General features: G+C 30.5%; 1 protein-coding gene across 8 annotated transcripts in view; it reads right to left on the reverse strand.

The window, feature by feature from the left end:
* Window positions 1-1,235: 1,235 nt before the first annotated feature.
* The window catches only part of LOC147816892 (uncharacterized), a 43,699-nt gene continuing 26,185 nt past the window's right edge, over window positions 1,236-18,749 (reverse strand). For 5 of the 8 annotated variants that reach the window (XM_087152551.1, XM_087152559.1, XM_087152557.1 and 2 more), the window contains 5 exons: window positions 14,761-14,895; window positions 10,832-10,933; window positions 8,713-8,834; window positions 4,586-4,764; window positions 1,236-1,399 (listed from right to left, as the gene is read on the reverse strand). In XM_087152551.1, the coding sequence (XP_087008677.1) occupies window positions 4,737-4,764; window positions 8,713-8,834; window positions 10,832-10,933; window positions 14,761-14,895 (387 nt within the window). In that variant the 3' untranslated portion in view covers window positions 1,236-1,399; window positions 4,586-4,736. Of the gene's footprint in view, window positions 1,400-1,520; window positions 1,689-4,585; window positions 4,765-8,712; window positions 8,835-10,831; window positions 10,934-11,788; window positions 12,805-14,760; window positions 14,896-18,749 lie in introns of those variants that run through there. The other 3 variants (XM_087152561.1, XM_087152556.1, XM_087152560.1) reach the window with 3 other exon arrangements.

The raw sequence follows: 18,749 nt of genomic DNA on the forward strand, positions 1-18,749 counted from the left end.
TTTAACCTCTCCAAGGTTTTCAACCATGCTCATTAATTTAAGCGAAATATCTCTTTAATGCAGACATAAACTTTACTTGTATTAAAACACACTTAATGACTAGACTAGGGGTGCACAACCCGCATTTAATCTGAAAAAATATTTCTTTTCTTCAATGTTTATTTATTTTGATAAATCTATTGTTCATATAATAAAAGCAGCAAGTTTTTTTTTTTCTAAAAGAAAAAAAAAAATTATAAGTTTTTTTTATATTTTGAATGCATTCTTTTTATTTTGAATAATGGAACACTATTAAGTTATTAATATTACTAAGTTTATTGATGAAAAAAATGGAACGCTAATGTTTAAATAAACATTATAACATTTGTCATTAACATGTCTAAATACATGTGCGGCCCTTCGTTAGCCAACCTGCTGTGCAAGTGGCCCTTCACTCAAAAAGGTTGTGCACCCCTAGACTAGACGATCGAATATTGATTCACGTTTGAGACCTATTATTTCATTTTTTTTCTTTAAATATTTCCCCCCCTTTTTTTTAAAAAGAAATGGACATATTTTTTTTAAGGAACTCTACTGTTTACAAATACTATTAAAAATTATTTTATTTCATTAACTGTATTTTTTTTATAATACTTCATATTGCTTGGTATTTAAATTACTTAAAAAAAAAAAAAAAACAACCACTTCAGAATATAATAGTTATTAAAAAAATATTTAAAAATTAGTGCTTATAATAATAAATAAAATTTAGATATTAAAAGGATACAACCATAATATACTTTGACGTCTGCTTTTTTGACATTTAAAATATAAAGTGTTCTTCAGAAATCTTTATATTCAATCTACAAAATCATGATATAAATGTTCATACATATCGAATTAAAATATAAACAACAGTTCCTCATTTATTATCACCAATCTATTGAACACTAATGTGCATATATATTATTAAAAAAAATAATAAAATTTATTTTTTTCCTTGACAACAAGTAACTGTTAACTGAAATACCAAGCAAGTGCACAGTCATAAGCTCAAGAAACAAAAAATCTATAAAAAGGTATCTAATATTATTGAATAATAAAAAGGAATTGTTCTTTTTATACAAACAAGACATCAATCATTCCTTGTTTCTAGGATTTCACAAGGGTTCCGTCTCCTAGCTATTACTTGGAAAGAACGGCAACATCGACAAAGGGATGGTAACTTTTAAAGAATATACAATGAAAACCAGAAATTCACAATAAACAAAATAAATATTTAATAGGAATCATCATTAAAGGAAAAGTGATAAATATTTTAATTACAAATGTTGAAACAAAACATGTCATTTCAAAATTTAAAACTCTTCTTATTTTTTGTTTTCATAAGATTCATGGAAGATGAAGCTTGATTACAAGTCTGAAATGAAAAAGAAACTGTATTTAACGATTTATATATAATAATAAAAATACAGTTAGGTAAAGTTTTTGGTAGTTAAAACTTTGGTAACTTTTAAAGAATATACAATGAAAACCAGAAATTCACAATAAACAAAATAAATATTTAATAGGAATCATCATCAAAGTAAAAGTGATAAATAAATATTTTAATTACAAATGTTGAAACAAAACATTTTATTTCAAAATTTAAAACTCTTCTAATTTTTTGTTTTCTTAAGATTCGTGGAAGATGAAGCTTGATTACGAGCCTGAAATGAAAAAGAAACTGTATTTCTCGATTTACATACAATAATAAAAATACACTTAGGAAAAGTTTTTGGTAGTTAAAAATCCTATAAATAAAATTTTTCTGAAAAAAATTGCAACGGTTAGTTTAGGAGAGAAAACTATTACAACTTCCAAAGGCTATAGGTGAGAAGAATTTTAACCAATAACTGCGTAGAAATTTGATTTTAGATATTTTTTAGACCATTTATTTATCTGATGTATCAAAACCATTATTAGTAAATTTAGTTGAAGGCAAAGACTGAGTTATCCAAAGTTAATCTGACAATGATTGTTGACTTCAAAATAGACTTGAAAATTTAAATTTTCAGTTAGTAGCCTGTGGTAGGTAGACTAATAGCTTAGCAGCTAATTTTTCCTCCAACCAAATGAGTCAATAATCAATACTGATAGGTCATTTTTATTTAATTAATGATCCCGATCATTAAGACACAGTTCCCAGTAGAACACCGAAGTCAAGCATCACTGGCTGCGGTCAGTAAGCGGGAGGGTGACCACTTTGATCATCGGTCCTCGTTAAACTGTTTTACCATAGAGTGCGCGACTTCGCGCACAGGTCGTCGGGCTATCAAAATGGAAGAGCCATCCCCTCTGTAGAGGATCAAAATTGTGATGGCATGTCTTCGGATCATCCTCAGAGATGTTTCCCAGACCGTCGCCAATAGCCCATTGTGCAGCTCTAGTGCGACGTAAATAAAAGAAAGCTATGAATAAAAATATTGTAAAATGTTTTCGTTAAATGTTCACGGAATAAAAATGGTTTACTGCATTCATCTAAACTATCCTTTACTATATTTCGGGTAAACGTACGCAATGAGAATGCCTCTGTGGCTGAGCATTAATAAGATCTACGGCCCCTGGCCAAATTATTAGACGCACTATAAGTTTCTATGTAAAATCTTAATTATTAGGTGATACTATACAGCTTTTACGCGGTTTGCACTTGTTTACGTTTAAATGAAACGATATATAATGTAAATTTGACGATAGATTATATAAATATTTATTATATCAGGTATTATATTAGTACATTATTATTAATTCGACCAAATCATTCGACACACTGTAGTTTTTTAATAACTGCATGTTTTGCACGAGTGTATATGCGATACTTTTATATTTAAACATACATGTAATGAGTGCTCTTCTAGAGATTTTTACATACTTCCTATTTGTAATTATTTTTAAAGTATTGCATTACAATGTTAACCAATTAATACACGAACGTAAACAAGTGCAAACTGGTTTCAGTCGTGTAAGTCAGTTGATAATTTATATAGAATCTTCAGTGCGTCAAATAATTTGGCCAGGAACTGATACTAGGCAAAATCGGTCGAATCGTTCCTCAGAAATCGAACCTTAAATATCTGACTTTCTTAGAATTCGATTTCACAAGAACTATAAAGTACGCTTTTGTATCTGATTTCATAAATTAAAATATCGTCTGCATTAATTAATCAGCCTATTTTCGGTCACCCCCTCAAATCATCAAGATTAAGTCCTGAACGTGAAGATCCGATCATTAGATCAAAAGTTATTCGGCGTGGTCAGCTTCTTTGTTTTTCGTACTTTGACAATGTTTTTTGTTTTTTTCCCCCAGCAAGTTTGCACTTTATTTCTTTGAAGATATAAAAAAGCATTGATCACTTAAATCATAAATATTTGATTATTTCCTAGCATTTCCTAAATCACTGACCAGAAAAGCATAGATTTTGAAAGTTAAAAGAACAAATACATAAAAAGTGCTTTAAAATTAAAAAAACTATTTCATGTAAGCATGAATTAAAACTTCTTAATATCTCCTTATATTTAACCTAGCCAATTTTTTATTCAACACCATTTTGACAATCGGTGAAAATAAGTTCTCCAGTTAAGTTTATCTTCTAAAAGTAGCAGAGTAGTGAACGCATATATTTAACCTAGCCAATTTTTTATTCAACACCATTTTGACTATCATCGAAAATTAAGTTCTCCAGTTAAGTTTGTCTTCTAAAAGTAGCAGAGTAGTGAACGCATATATTTAACCTAGCCAATTTTTTATTCAACACCATTTTGACTATCGTCGAAAATTAAGTTCTCCAGTTAAGTTTGTCTTCTAAAAGTAGCAGAGTAGTGAACGCATTTCTAAAGTAGTTTGTAGTTGCTACATTTTTCAAAAAAAGTAGTTATAGTTAACAACAATTGCAATAAAGTAGAACTACAGAGTTAGCTACTGAAGTTAACTACAAAGAAAATGTAGTTTTACCGACCACCACCCCTGGGTGCTATCTATGGGGGCAATTTGATCTAGGAGAGCGATGAATAAATACCAATACTATTTGAATTATAAATCAAAATGATGAATGAATACCAATACTATTAATTATAAATCAAAATGAGGAATAAATACCAATGCTATTTTTATTATGAATGAATACAATTACAAAGATTTTAAAAACCAATTTTAATCACGTATTGGAGATATTTAAAATATGGATAAAGCAGGATGGATTATCAAGATGATTTAACTGCGTAAATTATAGATGATTATGCAAAAAATATCTTAAATTTTAAAATGGCAAGATTTCCATTTGACATATTGATGATATAAAATTTCATTTGCAAAAAAAAAAAAAAAAATATTCAGAGTCAACATGTTTTGAAGCTTGAAAATATGCGCCCATTCTCAAGACTCACCAGATGTGAATGAGGCATGAATATATTCCTCACTCACATCATGGAGTCTTGAGAATGAGCACCTGTTTTTAAGCACTCAAAACACTTAGATTTTTATTACCAGCAGCATATTTTTTTTAAGCAAATGAAGTTTTATACATATTGTCAGTGGATAAATACAAAATAAAATGGTAGATTTACGAACCTGTGCAATATTTTCTTCATTTGGACCTTCAGATCCTGAATCAGAAATTTCTCGTTTGACAGGAGCTTTTCTGCCCAGTTCTTCCTTATCTTCATCATATTGTATTGGAAATGAAGATTCAGATATCTACTTCTTAATCGGCATTTGAGACTTATCTGGACTTTCTGACAGTTGATTTTCTGTAAGTCAATGGTAATTGTATAATTAGATTCAAATTCAATTATAAATGCAAGTTTTCTAAAGAAAATAAACCTTTTGCTAACTTATAGAATGAAAGACTTTTCTGTAATAATAAAGTAAGCGAAAGACATAAATCCACTACAATATTAACCTAAGAGCCGAGATGGCTCAGGTGATGGAGCGTTCGCAGTCTCATGAGCTGAACCGGGTTTGAATCCCAGCTGGTCGATACAAATTCCGCATTCGCCTTGCACTGACCACAATACTGACGTAAAATATCCTCAATGGTAGACGGATCAGAGGTTAGAGTCCTCTTGCCATCAGGCTAACCTTGGGAGATTTTGCTCACCATGTAACCCAAATGTGGGTTAGTTCCATCAAAAATTCCTCCACGAAGGCAAATTTCTCACACTACTTAATACAGGAGTTCCCTTGTCTTCCAGATTAGGTTAAAAATTACAAGGCTACTGCGTGGAGCGTTAGTAGTCGTGAACCACAAAATCGGGTAGGCTGTTCAATGACAATTTTAATTGCCTAATTTTTATAAAATAATTCATCATAATGTAGTCACCTTCATCATAACTAGGGCTGCAAGTTTGTTGCGGGAAAAAATTCGCGGAAAAACCGCAGGAAATTTTGAAAATTACACAAATTCTAAACATAAAAAAATTTATTATATAAATGATGCAAAAGACAGAAATTGCGCAAATAATAAAAAAAAAGCTCATAAATACACAATAAAAGTATTTCTTTGAATTTCAAGCAATATTAATATTTTTATTTAAATGAACAGAATTTTGGTACAAAGTATTGTACATTGTCAGATTATTCTCATTAATGCTTCGTCTTTCATCACTTAATGCATTTTTATACTTAGAAAACGATCTTTCTGCGTCAACGCTGTTTTTAGGCACCGACAAACATCCAATTGCCAATTTTGGAGCATTCGGCCTTTGATTTCCAAAACTCGATCAATTTTCCTTCACCAACGAGCAATTCCTTGGCCGTTGCTTTGTAAGAAGTAAATGCTGAAAAACTCAAACATTCTACATTCAAACTTCTAGTTACAAGTCCCTACTAACTACTAGTCCCTCTCATCTAAGAAACTGATCCGTATTTAAGAGATCACAAGAAGCCGCCTAGGAAAAATTAACTGAATATGTAGAAAGGCAGAAGAAATTTCGTTGCCCAGTGCAATAGCATGTATACAATTTTTCTGTCAAAGATTTGATTTATAACATTTTCCTTCCTTTGTGATTCCAATTTCTTTTGTACTCTTACTGACTTCAGGAAGGTAATTACCCTCCCTAAGTGTAGACAGACCACCTTAGTTGACAAGATTGTGATTATCTCTTATCTCTGAACTATTTTTATGTCATTTTGCTATTGATTCACTCCCCTAAATATCTAATCAATTTTACACATTCAATTTAAGGTTCAGGAAAATAAAAAATTCTGTTTTATAAAAATAATAAATAAAATAAAAAAACTCTAATTTTAAGCAATTTTCAAGCAAGTCAAGACATATTGAGAAATTAGCGGATTTTAGGAAAAAAGATGACAATTTCGCGGAAATTCGCGCCGCGACAAACCTGCAGCCCTAATGATCAATAGTGAATAATCAACTCCATAGGTCCTCATGACTTACAGGTATGCTGTACTTTTTTTTTTCTGTGAATCTTGGGAGGTTTACTTTCAAAGAAGTATTAACCATGTTCCCTATCAAGTAATACTTAGGTGTAAGGGGATGTAAATCTAATAACTGAAACTGACTGAAAACTAAAAGCTCCTATTCGGTATAATTTGTCTGACTTGAATATTTGAGCTAATAGGAAAATCATATTCATTTATCTGTAGCTACATCTAGAATTATGTACTTATATCAAGCTTTTTAATGTATTCTTTTTTATCGCAAAATATTTTTGAAAGTTTAAATATATATTCTTGTAGATTATTTAATTATTTCTTTGAAAATATTCTAAAAACAATTTATGTTGATAAACTTCGTTATTAGGGTATCCTTCCTGTAGACGGACAACTCTCATAAACGGACAATTTTTTCGGTCCCAAGAAAGTCCTCTTAACAGAGGTTTCACTGTATACGTAAATGAAAACATATAAAAGGTAATTTATATTTCTTAAGTTATACAAACTAACAATTTTTACATTACATAGATTAAGACTGTAATGAATAAATGGAAGTATAAAATAAAAAGAGAAAAATGTGAAAGAAAATCTGAACTGATATATTATTACCAATATTGTAAAGAATAACACATTATTTAAATATAAACACTATTTTGCATGAAAATGAGTTGCATTTTGTTTGATTTTAAATGGGGCAAGAACCTTGCATTTCCAATCTTATAAAATGCTACAAAAATAATTATAATTTTATGAGTATGCTATACTTCTGGGAGAAACCCTTCACGGCAAATTCTCTTTATAATTACTTGAAAGTATAGATTAAAGTGAGTTCAACTATATACCTAGAGCATTGATGGACAAACCTTTCTGATCCAAGGCAAAAATGCAAAGAAAAAAAAGTTTGGTGAGCTAAGTAAAAACTTCTAAAATAAAATAAAAAAAATGATATACAAGTTTCAATTTAAATATTTAATGAGATGAATGAAATTAGGATTTCATTTTTAAAAGTTCCTTATATTGAAGTTCCAAGTGAGATGTTCTTATTTTAAGGAGCGAGGCTAAACGTTTGTCGGCTTCTGAAATGATTTTTTCTAAGGTTCATAGTTGAAAACACTTGTGCACATAGATAAGATGAAGCAAACATAGCACTGATTTTCTGGGCCTGAGATATTAAATTTGGGAAACTAGCTTTTGGTAATGATTTGTAAAACTCAAACTTTGGCATATTTAGAAACAACTGCTTCAGATGGCACCAATTTTCTGCTATTCTATTTAGAACTTTTGCTTTTAACATTTTACCAATTGAAGCTGACTGTGCTAGCTATTTCCATCAATTTATGTTTTGAAGAACAAAAATAGAGAAAGTAAAAAGATCGTCAGTACTTTGTTGTTAGAAAAGAAAGAACAAAAATAGCTTTAAACAAATTAGACAAGAAAATGGGTGTATATTGTTTATATTCGCTATGGATCGGCAAGTTAAAATTCTATCTCCGTGCCGGATAAAACCTTCTGGCGGGCCGCAGTTTGCCCATACCTGATTTAGAGCAAACAATGAAGTATCAAATGTTGAAAAAATGCGTGTAACTTATTGCATAGTGAAATAACACATTTAGTCACTTTAAAAATATTTACTCCAGGCTTAAATGAAATCACTTTTCTGTAAAATATCAACAGAGATGAAATAGAATTTCCCATAAAAATTTTCTCTCATGATACAGTGTGCTCTCAAGAGGACGCCACACCACGGGTGAAACTTTTCGTCGCTAATTCTCTTTCACCTTCATGATACATTTTTTAAAAAAAAGAAAAAGTGAGTTCAGACAAACCTAGAGTAAGCAATGAAGTTTCAGTTGCTGAAAAAAAAAATCAAAATGCAAACAAATTATTGAAAGAGAACTTTTCCATTACGTAATCCTAACTTATCATCGTATAATTTATTTTCATTTTGATACTTAAAACATTTCTTTTCATTATTTGAAACTTCATGCCTTGCTCTAGGTTTATCTGAACTCCCTTTTTCTTTAGTTTCAATTTCAAATTAGTTATGGAGGTGAAAAAGAATTTGTAATGAAAGGTTTCCCCCCATGGTATGGCGTCCTCTTAAGACAGCCAAATAAAGTCAAGAAGACACTTTGTGGGGTGAGGAGACAATGTCAACCTTCATCTATAAAAAGGTACTCCTTCGTAGAATTGAGTTAACATGTCTTATATACTAGGGAAATGGAATTGTATTTTTGTAGTGATAGATATACACTACAACTTATTTTGAAAGGGTCAGTAAAATAGGAATTTCTTCTTACTTTCCAAACATCTCAGAAAACTTCCAAAAACTATGACTAGCTTCCTCCTCAGGGGGTGGACTTGGGGTTGGACTCAGCATGTAAACTGGTATCCTGGCAGAATGTTCAGTTGGGATACGCATCTGGAAAATGGAATAACATTACACATGAGAAGCTTCATTTATGCAATTCATATAACGACCCTTGTTATTCAAACAAAAATGGACATTATTATGTGAGCTCATCATGTTCCAAGTACACAAATATTTGTGCATGGCTAATAAATAGACCAGAGTTTCTCAAAAGGTGTTTTTCAAACCTTACTGTTCAGTGATAGGATCAATAAGGTACGGAGGTACTTTATTTAGGTCACTCTAAAGCTGCACAATGGGCTATTGGCGACGGTCTGAGAAACATCCTTGAGGATGATTCGAAGAAATGTCATCGCAATTTTTATTCTCTGCAGAGAGGATGGCTCATTTGCTTTGGTAGCCCGATGACCTGTGCAGATAGTCGAGCACTTTACAGTCGAACAATTTATCGAGGACCGATAGCGTGCACCCTCAGTCTCTACATGGGCTGATCAAAGTGGTCATTTACTGACCATAGCCAGCAATGCTTGACTTTGCCCACTGCAGGATCATTGGTAAGATCAAGTGGTTCCAGATGTAAGTACATTTTTTAAAACAGTAATGATTTTTGAAATCGGTAATTTTTCTTATATTCAAACAACAATTTAGAAATTAATTATTATTATTTTTTTATATAAAATTATTGAAGTAAAATGCCAAGGAAGGCAAATTGCCAAAATTTGAAAAATAATTTTTAAAACAATATATCGAATAAATTATTAAAAGAATATAGAATCTAAGATAAAATATTCTATCAATATTTCTCATTGAAATTATTATTTCAAATAAAATAATTGAAATGAAAAATAAAAATTTTTGTTTATCTGACAATCATTTTCAGCGTTTATAAAAGCTCCCTTTTGAAAACCAAAACCAGCTTATTTTATAGTTTTTGATACCATAATCAAGTTTATTAATCAAAAGCTACTTTATTTTCTGCATATGTATAAACCAAAAACCAATTCAGATGCCACTTTAGACCTGTGACATTAACTGTCTTTTTAATTCCAGGACAATTATTGATAAAAACGATGATTCATTGCTCTTATTAAATATTTTCAAAATTATCAACAGTCGTCCATTTGGATAGAATATACACAGCTTCAAGCAAACTTAAGAGTTTCCATTTTTAGCTTCATGGTCGAAAAAATAATTAAGAAACGCAGTACTAGATTGATTTGGGCAAAAAATGCAAATTTTTCTTTTCTTTATATTCTTATTTCTTCCTTCCTTTTTACAGTGTAGGGTTCTTTCTGTAACTCTTAAAAATCATGAGGTGATTTTGCTCTAGGGGTTGGTAAAAGTAGAAAACATAGGATTAGCTATGCGCATTGTTAGCTGGTGGGTCGAAAGAGGGTATATGTCCACCTCAATAAATAGAAATCTCTAAAAGTCCCCCCTCAAAATTTCAGAGAATTTCAAATAATCATCAAAATTAAAAACAAGAGAATTAAGCTTTTTACAAATATTTAGCACATTTCAAAAACTCTTTTCTACATGTGTGAATTTTTTTTCTTCTGATAAAGTATTCTGAATTCTCAAAAATTAGTCTCTTGCAATGACTATGGCATGGGTTTCTTAGTATACATAAAAGTACCATAGAAAAGAATAGATTATGGATGGTTAACCATGCACAGGTGGCGCTTGGGGTTAAAATTCGTCAATTTTCAAAAATTGAGAATTATTTATTGATTTTAGTATTTCTTATCTAGGTGGAATTTTGTAAGAATTTTTTAGATTTCTTTGCTTTGTGCGAAAGCTCTTAAACTGCCCCTTCTTTTTTATTTTCCCTGGTGTAAGAGCTTTAAAAAACATCCTTAAGTAATTTTCAGTTCAACAACAAAGAGCTTCATAAAATTCTACTTTAATAGTGAAAAGTATCGTTGACTTTCAATTCAACAACAAAGAGCTTCATAAAAACCTACCAAAATAATTCCTAAAAAGTGGAAAGAGTTTCCTTGTGAGAAAAAAAAACTGTTAAAGGTAAGGATAATAAAATAAAAGCTTACTTTACTGCTGTACTTATCACATACTGTCCTTTCACACATTTTACACTTTATTTTCCATGGACCAAAGAAGGAAAACCTAACTTGTTTGCAAGTGAAACAGACCTAGAACAAACAGTTAAAATGTTATCTTTTAAATAGTCACAAAATTCTACATTGACAGTAAAGATCGGACAAAAAAAAATCAATTAAAGATAAACAGGAAGAGATAGTATAGTTTGTTTAAAGTGAGAAATCCCCATGCCATTCGTCTGGCCCTGTGGCGGTGACCATGGTATAACTACTTCACGTAGGGGTAGTCACGTAGGGGTCGTTGTTTAGGACAGGTTTTAGCTTGGGTGGGCTAAAGAAAGGGAATATTTTTCTTCCTGTTAGCCTTAGAGTGAAGAGAAGCTACCCTCCCTAAAATGCACTATTATTGTTTCCATAGCCGCAGACGGCCTCAGACTGTTTGGAGGTGAGAGTTCTTACAATAGACAAACTATACAGCTTGCAGCCTTCGGCACAAGAAACCTGGAATTTATTTTCACCAAGTTTCAAAATCAGTAACTAACTTTGTTGCTAGAAAACATGCTAACGGGAAATATTATAAAATAATATTTTTGCAGTATGTCAGACCATAATAAATTACATACAGTAAAAGCTCGATAAAATGAGTACCCGAGTAGCACAGGAATATTGTTAGACACTATTATTATAATATTGATCAGCATCGTGAATGCGAAGAAAACCAAAGGCATTTGCGCACATTACGTCATCGAGTGATAACACAATTTCATAAGAAGTTACCAATTTATTCCTGTTAGTTAATTAATTTCATAGGAAGCTAGTTTAGCAATAATATACAAGAAAAAATGTTTAGAAGACTAAAATAATTCATTTTTGCTGAAAAAATCAAGGAGTCAAAATTTGCATTGTATAAAAATTCTTTGTAAACAACAATGAATATCATATATGTAATGTTTTTTCGATTTGCATCCTTTTACCTTTCGTTTGAGAGTTAAATTTATTCATGAACAAAGCATTTTAAATGGATGAGAATGTTGCTTACTTCGCATTAGGATAGCTATAGCAGAAAGTGATGTGTATTTACTGTAAAAGGTATTAATTATTGTCCTGTATTGAAAAAACTATAAAATTATCACCTATTCATTCAATTATTTGAATTTTTAATGTTCTATATATTTGATGATCTGAAAACCTGCATTGTAGGCCTAATCTGTAATATCTTGTCCAGAGTTTTAAGAAGCTTTTAATGTTATTTTATTTCAAATTTAATATTTTTTTTAAAACTTTAAACGCAGACTTTTTATGTTTCATTATATCTTAACAAATTGTTTAACTGGATCATCCACCATACAGCACCAGATTTTCATCTGTTTCCAGAACTTGAGGAATTTCTAGGTGAAAAGCACTTTGGGAAATGATGACATGTTGAAAGAAACTGTTACTAAGTGGTTTAATGGCCAGGCAGCAGAGTTCTTAGTTGAAATTGTAAAATGAATAAATGTTCCTAGTTTAGTTAGTGATACAATTAACGTTCATATATAAAGTTTCTTTTACAAGATGATTCTTACTTATGTAGCGTTTCTACCACTGCAAAAATACCATTCCAATTCTATATAAGACATGTTAACTCGATTACATGGTGGGGTACCTTTTCATAGATGAAGGTCAACATTGTCGATAAATACATCCCCACATTGGTGACCTTCGGACATGATGTGAACATGCCTACCTTGACAGAAACTCCCACTTTGATATGAACACGTCTATCTTGACATTAACGTCCACTTCGATCTGAACACAAACACCTACTTCATTGGATGGTCCACACTGAACAGTTGACTTGCTACTTGTGATTGCGACATTGTCCATCTCTTCGCGCTATTGCTGCTCAGTCTTGATCGACAATGTATACACTCGACTGCTAAAGGGAACACAGGAGCGACCACGACCGTGAACTTAATACAGCTCTAAAAAAGTACGATGATCTTAATACAGCTCTCCCAGCTTCTCACAAAACAGCATTGAATCGACTAGCAGTATTCATGCATCGAATTCTATCGCAAATATAATTATGGTAGGGGAGTGCTGTAGCGTTTATACCCCTACAAAAATATAATTCCAATTCACTAGTATTTAATACATGTTAACTCGATTCTATGTTAGGGTTTCATAGATGAAGGTTGACATTGTCGATAACAACTCACTCCCCGCACTTAATTAGATGATATTTCAAAATGTATCTATTAAGCTAAAATCTTTCGTAGTACAATGTTTTATAGGTATACAAGATTTAACAAACTTAATTTTAATTTAAACAGATCATAAATCGCAAAGCATTTTAATTTTTAAAAATACAATTCACTTTAGAACGCGAACATTAAGTTATTCATAAAATATTTTTGGAATTATTCCTCTCCTGAAAGTACTTTTCACTTTAAATTTGGTTGCAGTTTTTTTTTAGGAGAAATTTTAGTGAGAAATAAAAAAAAAGATAAGTTTATTAAAATTACAGTTATTAAAAGAGTGACGAATTAAAATTATAAAAAGGCTGTTTGTACATTGGAAAAGAGAAAAAACTGTAAGCAAAGCCATTTCGTTGCTACCTTTTTTTGATTATATTAGCCACCATAAAATTTTATATATCTTCCTCAATAAATCAAATACCCTCCTCGTCATTGAAAAGCCTATTCTTTCAATCACTTGTTATGGAGCTCATATTTAGCGATACAAACCAGCAGAAATTTAGAGACAAGACATCAATTAGCTCCTCTTCAAAAAAAAAAACTTGCACAATTTTTATACAAAAAAGAAAAATTTGAAAAGTATAACAGTGAATGGGTAATTACAGTTTGGTCAGTAATATGGGTGAATGTAACACAAAGTTAAAAAAAAAATTATCAATTGTATCACTAATAAGTTTATGTTTAGATTAATGAAGTATTTATGATGATCATGAACAGTTTAAATCAAATTTATCAAAGAATAAAAATGATTGTTTATCTATAATTTGGTCAAAATAGGAATTTCATTCAGCAAAATGTTAATTGTGTTCCTCCAAAAATATAAGTTTGCGAAGCCCCTGATGTCTAAACATTTTTTACTCTTTTTAAAGTTATTTTAACATTAAATATGTTTATTTGCTTATAATAACGCACAATTTCATCTTTCCATAATTTAATCTACAATGATAGATTGATGTTATAACGGACTGCATAGGCATCTGTTAACGTTGTTCTTAGACTGCTGGAAGTTGCTGCTTTAAAATGGTGGTCAGTTTGAAAACAGTTGATAACAGAATTTCTCCTGAAATAAAAAACAAGGCTCCGTTTGGCAAATAGGACTGCCTAGGGGTCGAGAAAATTTGTTCTTAATTTACAAAACTCTTGTCTGACCAGTCTTGGCATATACTTCTGAAGCTTGGACAATGACAAAACAGGAGGAAAATTGTATCACAATGTTTGAGAGAAAGATTTTGAGGAGTATACCTGGTGGTGTAACTGAAAACAATAACTGGAGAAGGAGATTTAACTTTGCCCGATATTATTAAACATTAACAGTTCAATATTATTAAATACATAAAAATAAACAGAATGAATTGTATGGCCCATGTGATTTGAATGAGTGATGAGAATTCAATAAAAAAGATATTGCTTTTTAGACCCAATGGAAAAATTTCTTACAATTCATGAAAAGAATTGGACATCCAAGATAAATTGGAAATCGTTATGGAGAAATGTTTAGAGGAAGGCATTGGCCCACATTGGGCTGTCTGGCCAGCTATGATGAGGATGAGTTTGAAAACATCCTTTTACAGTTTATTTTTTCAGTTATCAATTTAATATGTTGACGAATTTTATAATAATTTTTTTTTAAACTAAAGAAGATTAAATAAGCAGGTTTCAAAAGCAAAGAGCAGTGATTACCTTTCCCTTGCATATGCCGTCGTAGAGTGTAGGATCTACAATTAGACTTTCAAGCTCAGCTTTCGTCAAAACGTTGCGGATGTGGACGACTTCTTCTAAAGTCAAGGAAAGACATTCAAGGCTCTGCCACTGAGACTGAAAAAGAATGTTAATGACTTGAAAAATACAATTAAAGCCTCATGAAATGACTTCAAAAAGAAAAATAGTGTTTTTAAAAATGTTGGAAAAATTGTTTTATATTACCACCACTTTTTGTGAAAAATCACAAAGCATAATTTGCATTTATCAATGTAGTAAAAAATGAGATAAAAATTTTTAAAAAAAATTTTAAAAAATAAAATTCAACTAATTATTTGATAAAGGAAGAATCTAATCTTCTTTAAGTTTGCAAAAATACCAGAATTGAATTGTGTTGTCAAATATTTTTTTTTAAATTAGAAGATTGCCTAATGTCCTAAAGTAAATTCCTCCTTCTTTACTGCCTAATGTCCTAAAGTAAATTCTTCCTTCTTTACTGCCTAATGTCCTAAAGTAAATTCTTCATTCTTTACATCTTGTAAAAACTCTGTTCAACATCAACAGTTGCAGGAACCACATAACTTGGGGGATCTCTGATCCCTCACATTTTATAGAGGGAGGAACACAGCCTTTTCTAATATCACAATTTTTCAATAAATATTTTTTTAATACGTAATCTCTGTATACAAAAGGAAAAAACTTTCTGTTGCAATTCCAAAAAAAAAAAAAAATAATAATACAGTAGGGAACCGATTATCCGGAACGATCGGGACCATCGCTATTCCAGATAACTGATTTTTCTGGTTTTCTGAATCGCTACAAAAAGCCGTTTTTTTATTGTTAAACACAACTAAAAAAAAAATATTTGGAAATAATCATAAAAAGAAGAAAAATGATGAAATAATACACTAATAATTATTTCCAAAATGACGGTAAGGTAAAAATCTTTCAAAAAAGAAAGAAAAATCCTAAAATTTTAAGAGGAAAAAAAAAACGGCAGGAAAATTTATCGAATTTTGTTTCGGTTTTTTGGTTTTCCGACTTCCGGATAACGGGTTCTGTACTGTAATAATAAATTACCTTATTTCAAGAGATCTTTAATATTTCCTTGGTGGGAACTGCTACCAAAATCACCCCCCCCCCACAAAGGCAATCTATGGTGACCAACGGAAAAAATCTTACTTTTAAATGGTTTTTTTTAATTTTTAATTTTTTATTTATTTTTAATGGCAGAAATTGACAAACTCTTAACAAGAAGAATATATGCAAATGAAATAGATAAGAGAAAAAAAGTCAATGACTCATTAGCAGTTGCCTAGCACTCCAATATCTTTTCACTTCGGAGTCTCCGTGTACAGCCGAACATCCCATCAAGTGCTTCCTTTCCATTAATTCGAATTTCCTACAGAGTGAGCAAATCGGACTCGGTATAAATACCAATGCGGTGGAGGTGGTGCGCAAGACAGTCATGACCCACCGCAAGTCTAAATTCTGCCACAGCCTTTTCACGGGATCTGTCTGAAATGCCCCAGTCTAAAATGTTCCCCCAACTTTTCAGGGATATATGGGAAGAAAGGGACACTTTCCAATTTTTCCACATTAAATTTTTGAGGTAGATTTTCGTGGAATGAAAGGATATATTGGAATTTAGTTGTTGGATTATTTTTGTGCCTTTTTTTTTGCCAACATATATCAGCTTGTTCATTGCCGTAGATATCGCAATGTCCTGGGATCCATTGTAGAGTAACCTGACAACCATCGATCTTCAATTTCTTCAAGAGACTATCTTGTATATTCTTGGATATGGGCATTTCCTTAGATGCAATGGCCTGTGTGGCAGCTTTGGAGTCAAGAGAGAATAACAGTCTTTTTGTAGAGGTGTCTTGGAATTAGCTGTATCAGAGCCACATTGATCGCTGTTACCTCTCCCTCAAAGGAGAGGTATCAGCGTTACTTTTAAATGTCATAGTGAAAAAAAAAAATGAAAAAAAAAAAAAAACAATAGCAGAGAGAAAAAAAAAGCTAGAAAAAAGAGAAAAAATCTAATATGCTATCATATTGTGCTTGTTTTAAAACGGATTAATTATTTAATATGTTGGCTTAAGCAAAATATATATAGCATAATTAAAATTAAAAACAAAGAAAATTAAGAAAAGCAATTGTTAGACAAACAAATAGATCAATTTTTTTTTCTTCCTCTCTTCGGATTTTTATTATTATTATTCCCCCCCTTTTTTTCCCATTGTTCTGTAATTTTTTCTATGTTTTCTCTACATTTTGAACTCTTTATATATATATAAATACACAGGGGTCTGTTCAGGCCAAATTTACTACCGTTTAGCGGCACCTTCACAAATTCAACTTTAGAGAAAATTTTATTTTTGTATCCCTTAAGAAACGATAAATCCATATTTTTGCGTTGATTTTTTTTTTAATATAAATTTTAATTTCCACAAATTATGTCTAAATTTTCACAAAATAGTTACCTCTCAGAAAAACCTAGACAGACCCCTGATATATATACAAGGTATCTGCCACATTTTAGATTTTCAAATTCATGACTTTTCATGATTTTCCATGACTATTTCCAAGAGTTTTTCATGACTTAACAAAGTTACTATTTTCTCGGACAAAAATGCAACAATAAATTAAAAAAAGCATTATAATAACATTAATTGAAATTATAGGTATAACCAAAACTGCTATACTCTGCATTTTCATATTTAGATTTTAAATTTAAAAAACAGAGTAAAGAAAGAGTTGAAACAATAAAATAGCTGAAAAAATACAAAAGCAAATAATTTTTTTTCCCTGTAGAATTATATTCTAAAGAAACTTTTCTTGCTCATCTGAAAGGAAAGAAATACTCCTGATTTTTCTGTTCTCATTTCGGAATTAAAAAAATTCGCCAATGACTGGTTTGCTTCAACTAGAATTTTAAATTAATAAAGTTGTTAAAAAAAATAAATAATAAAAATTCTTAAATCACAGAAGAGTTTAAAAGATAATTCCCTCTAGAAATGATGTTTTTTTTCCCCTCATTTTTTGAAAGAACACCATGATTTTTAAAGAACATGATAAAATAACTTTATATTCTAATAAAATATGCCTGAGTGGTGATTTTGTTAGGAATTCAGATATTTGGAACAGGATGAAATTAGATTAATTGGAGCAAAAAAAAAAAAAAATTTGGAGCAGCAAAACAAAATTTGAAGAATATTTAATAAAAAAAATTAAAACAAGAATTTAATAACAAGAGTTTTTTGTTCATTAATAACATATCTTATTTTTTACACTTTTTTGAAGGTCCTTGCATAAACAAATTAAGTTTCTTTTTGGTATCTTCCAATACTGTTAAATATTCTGCTATCCTCGACTTAGCCTCAGATAAGAGGAATAGAATTATTAGGACATAGAATTTTTTTTTTTTTTTTTTTTTTTTTTGCAGAAGATAAGGATGTCATCGCATTTGTGGTATCTAGTGCAACATCTATTAAATTTGAATTTTGTCAAATTTCTGCATTTTCTACATACAAAGATTTTAAGTGCTTTCCTGTCAAACTAAGAAAAGCAGAACTCTTTAAAAAACGCCCTAACAATGCTTAAACTAGAGACACCATTTCATCATACAGCAAGTGAATCAATGGTGTCTCAGTTTGGAAAAGACCTAAAAATTTATCTAATATAGCCGAAATATTTCTTAAAAATGAGCTTTTGGCAAAAGCAATTTAAATAAATTCAATATTGAGTGGCTCATACTATTTTTTAAATTAATAATTACTTTATTAAATTCTGTAACAGGTAATATAAAACTCTAATTAATTTAATTATTAAAGGTTATTGAGCATATTTTTCTTAAAATTTAAATAAATGTTATTTATAGTAGTATATTCAACAAAACATTAACAAGATTAATATTGATCATACCGAATTTATAAAAATATTTAAAGAATTAAGCAAACTTTAATAAA

The sequence above is a fragment of the Parasteatoda tepidariorum genome, chromosome 1 (assembly GCF_982258835.1).
Source record: "Parasteatoda tepidariorum strain Cologne lab strain chromosome 1, Ptep-v5.0, whole genome shotgun sequence".
NCBI lineage: Eukaryota > Metazoa > Arthropoda > Arachnida > Araneae > Theridiidae > Parasteatoda > Parasteatoda tepidariorum.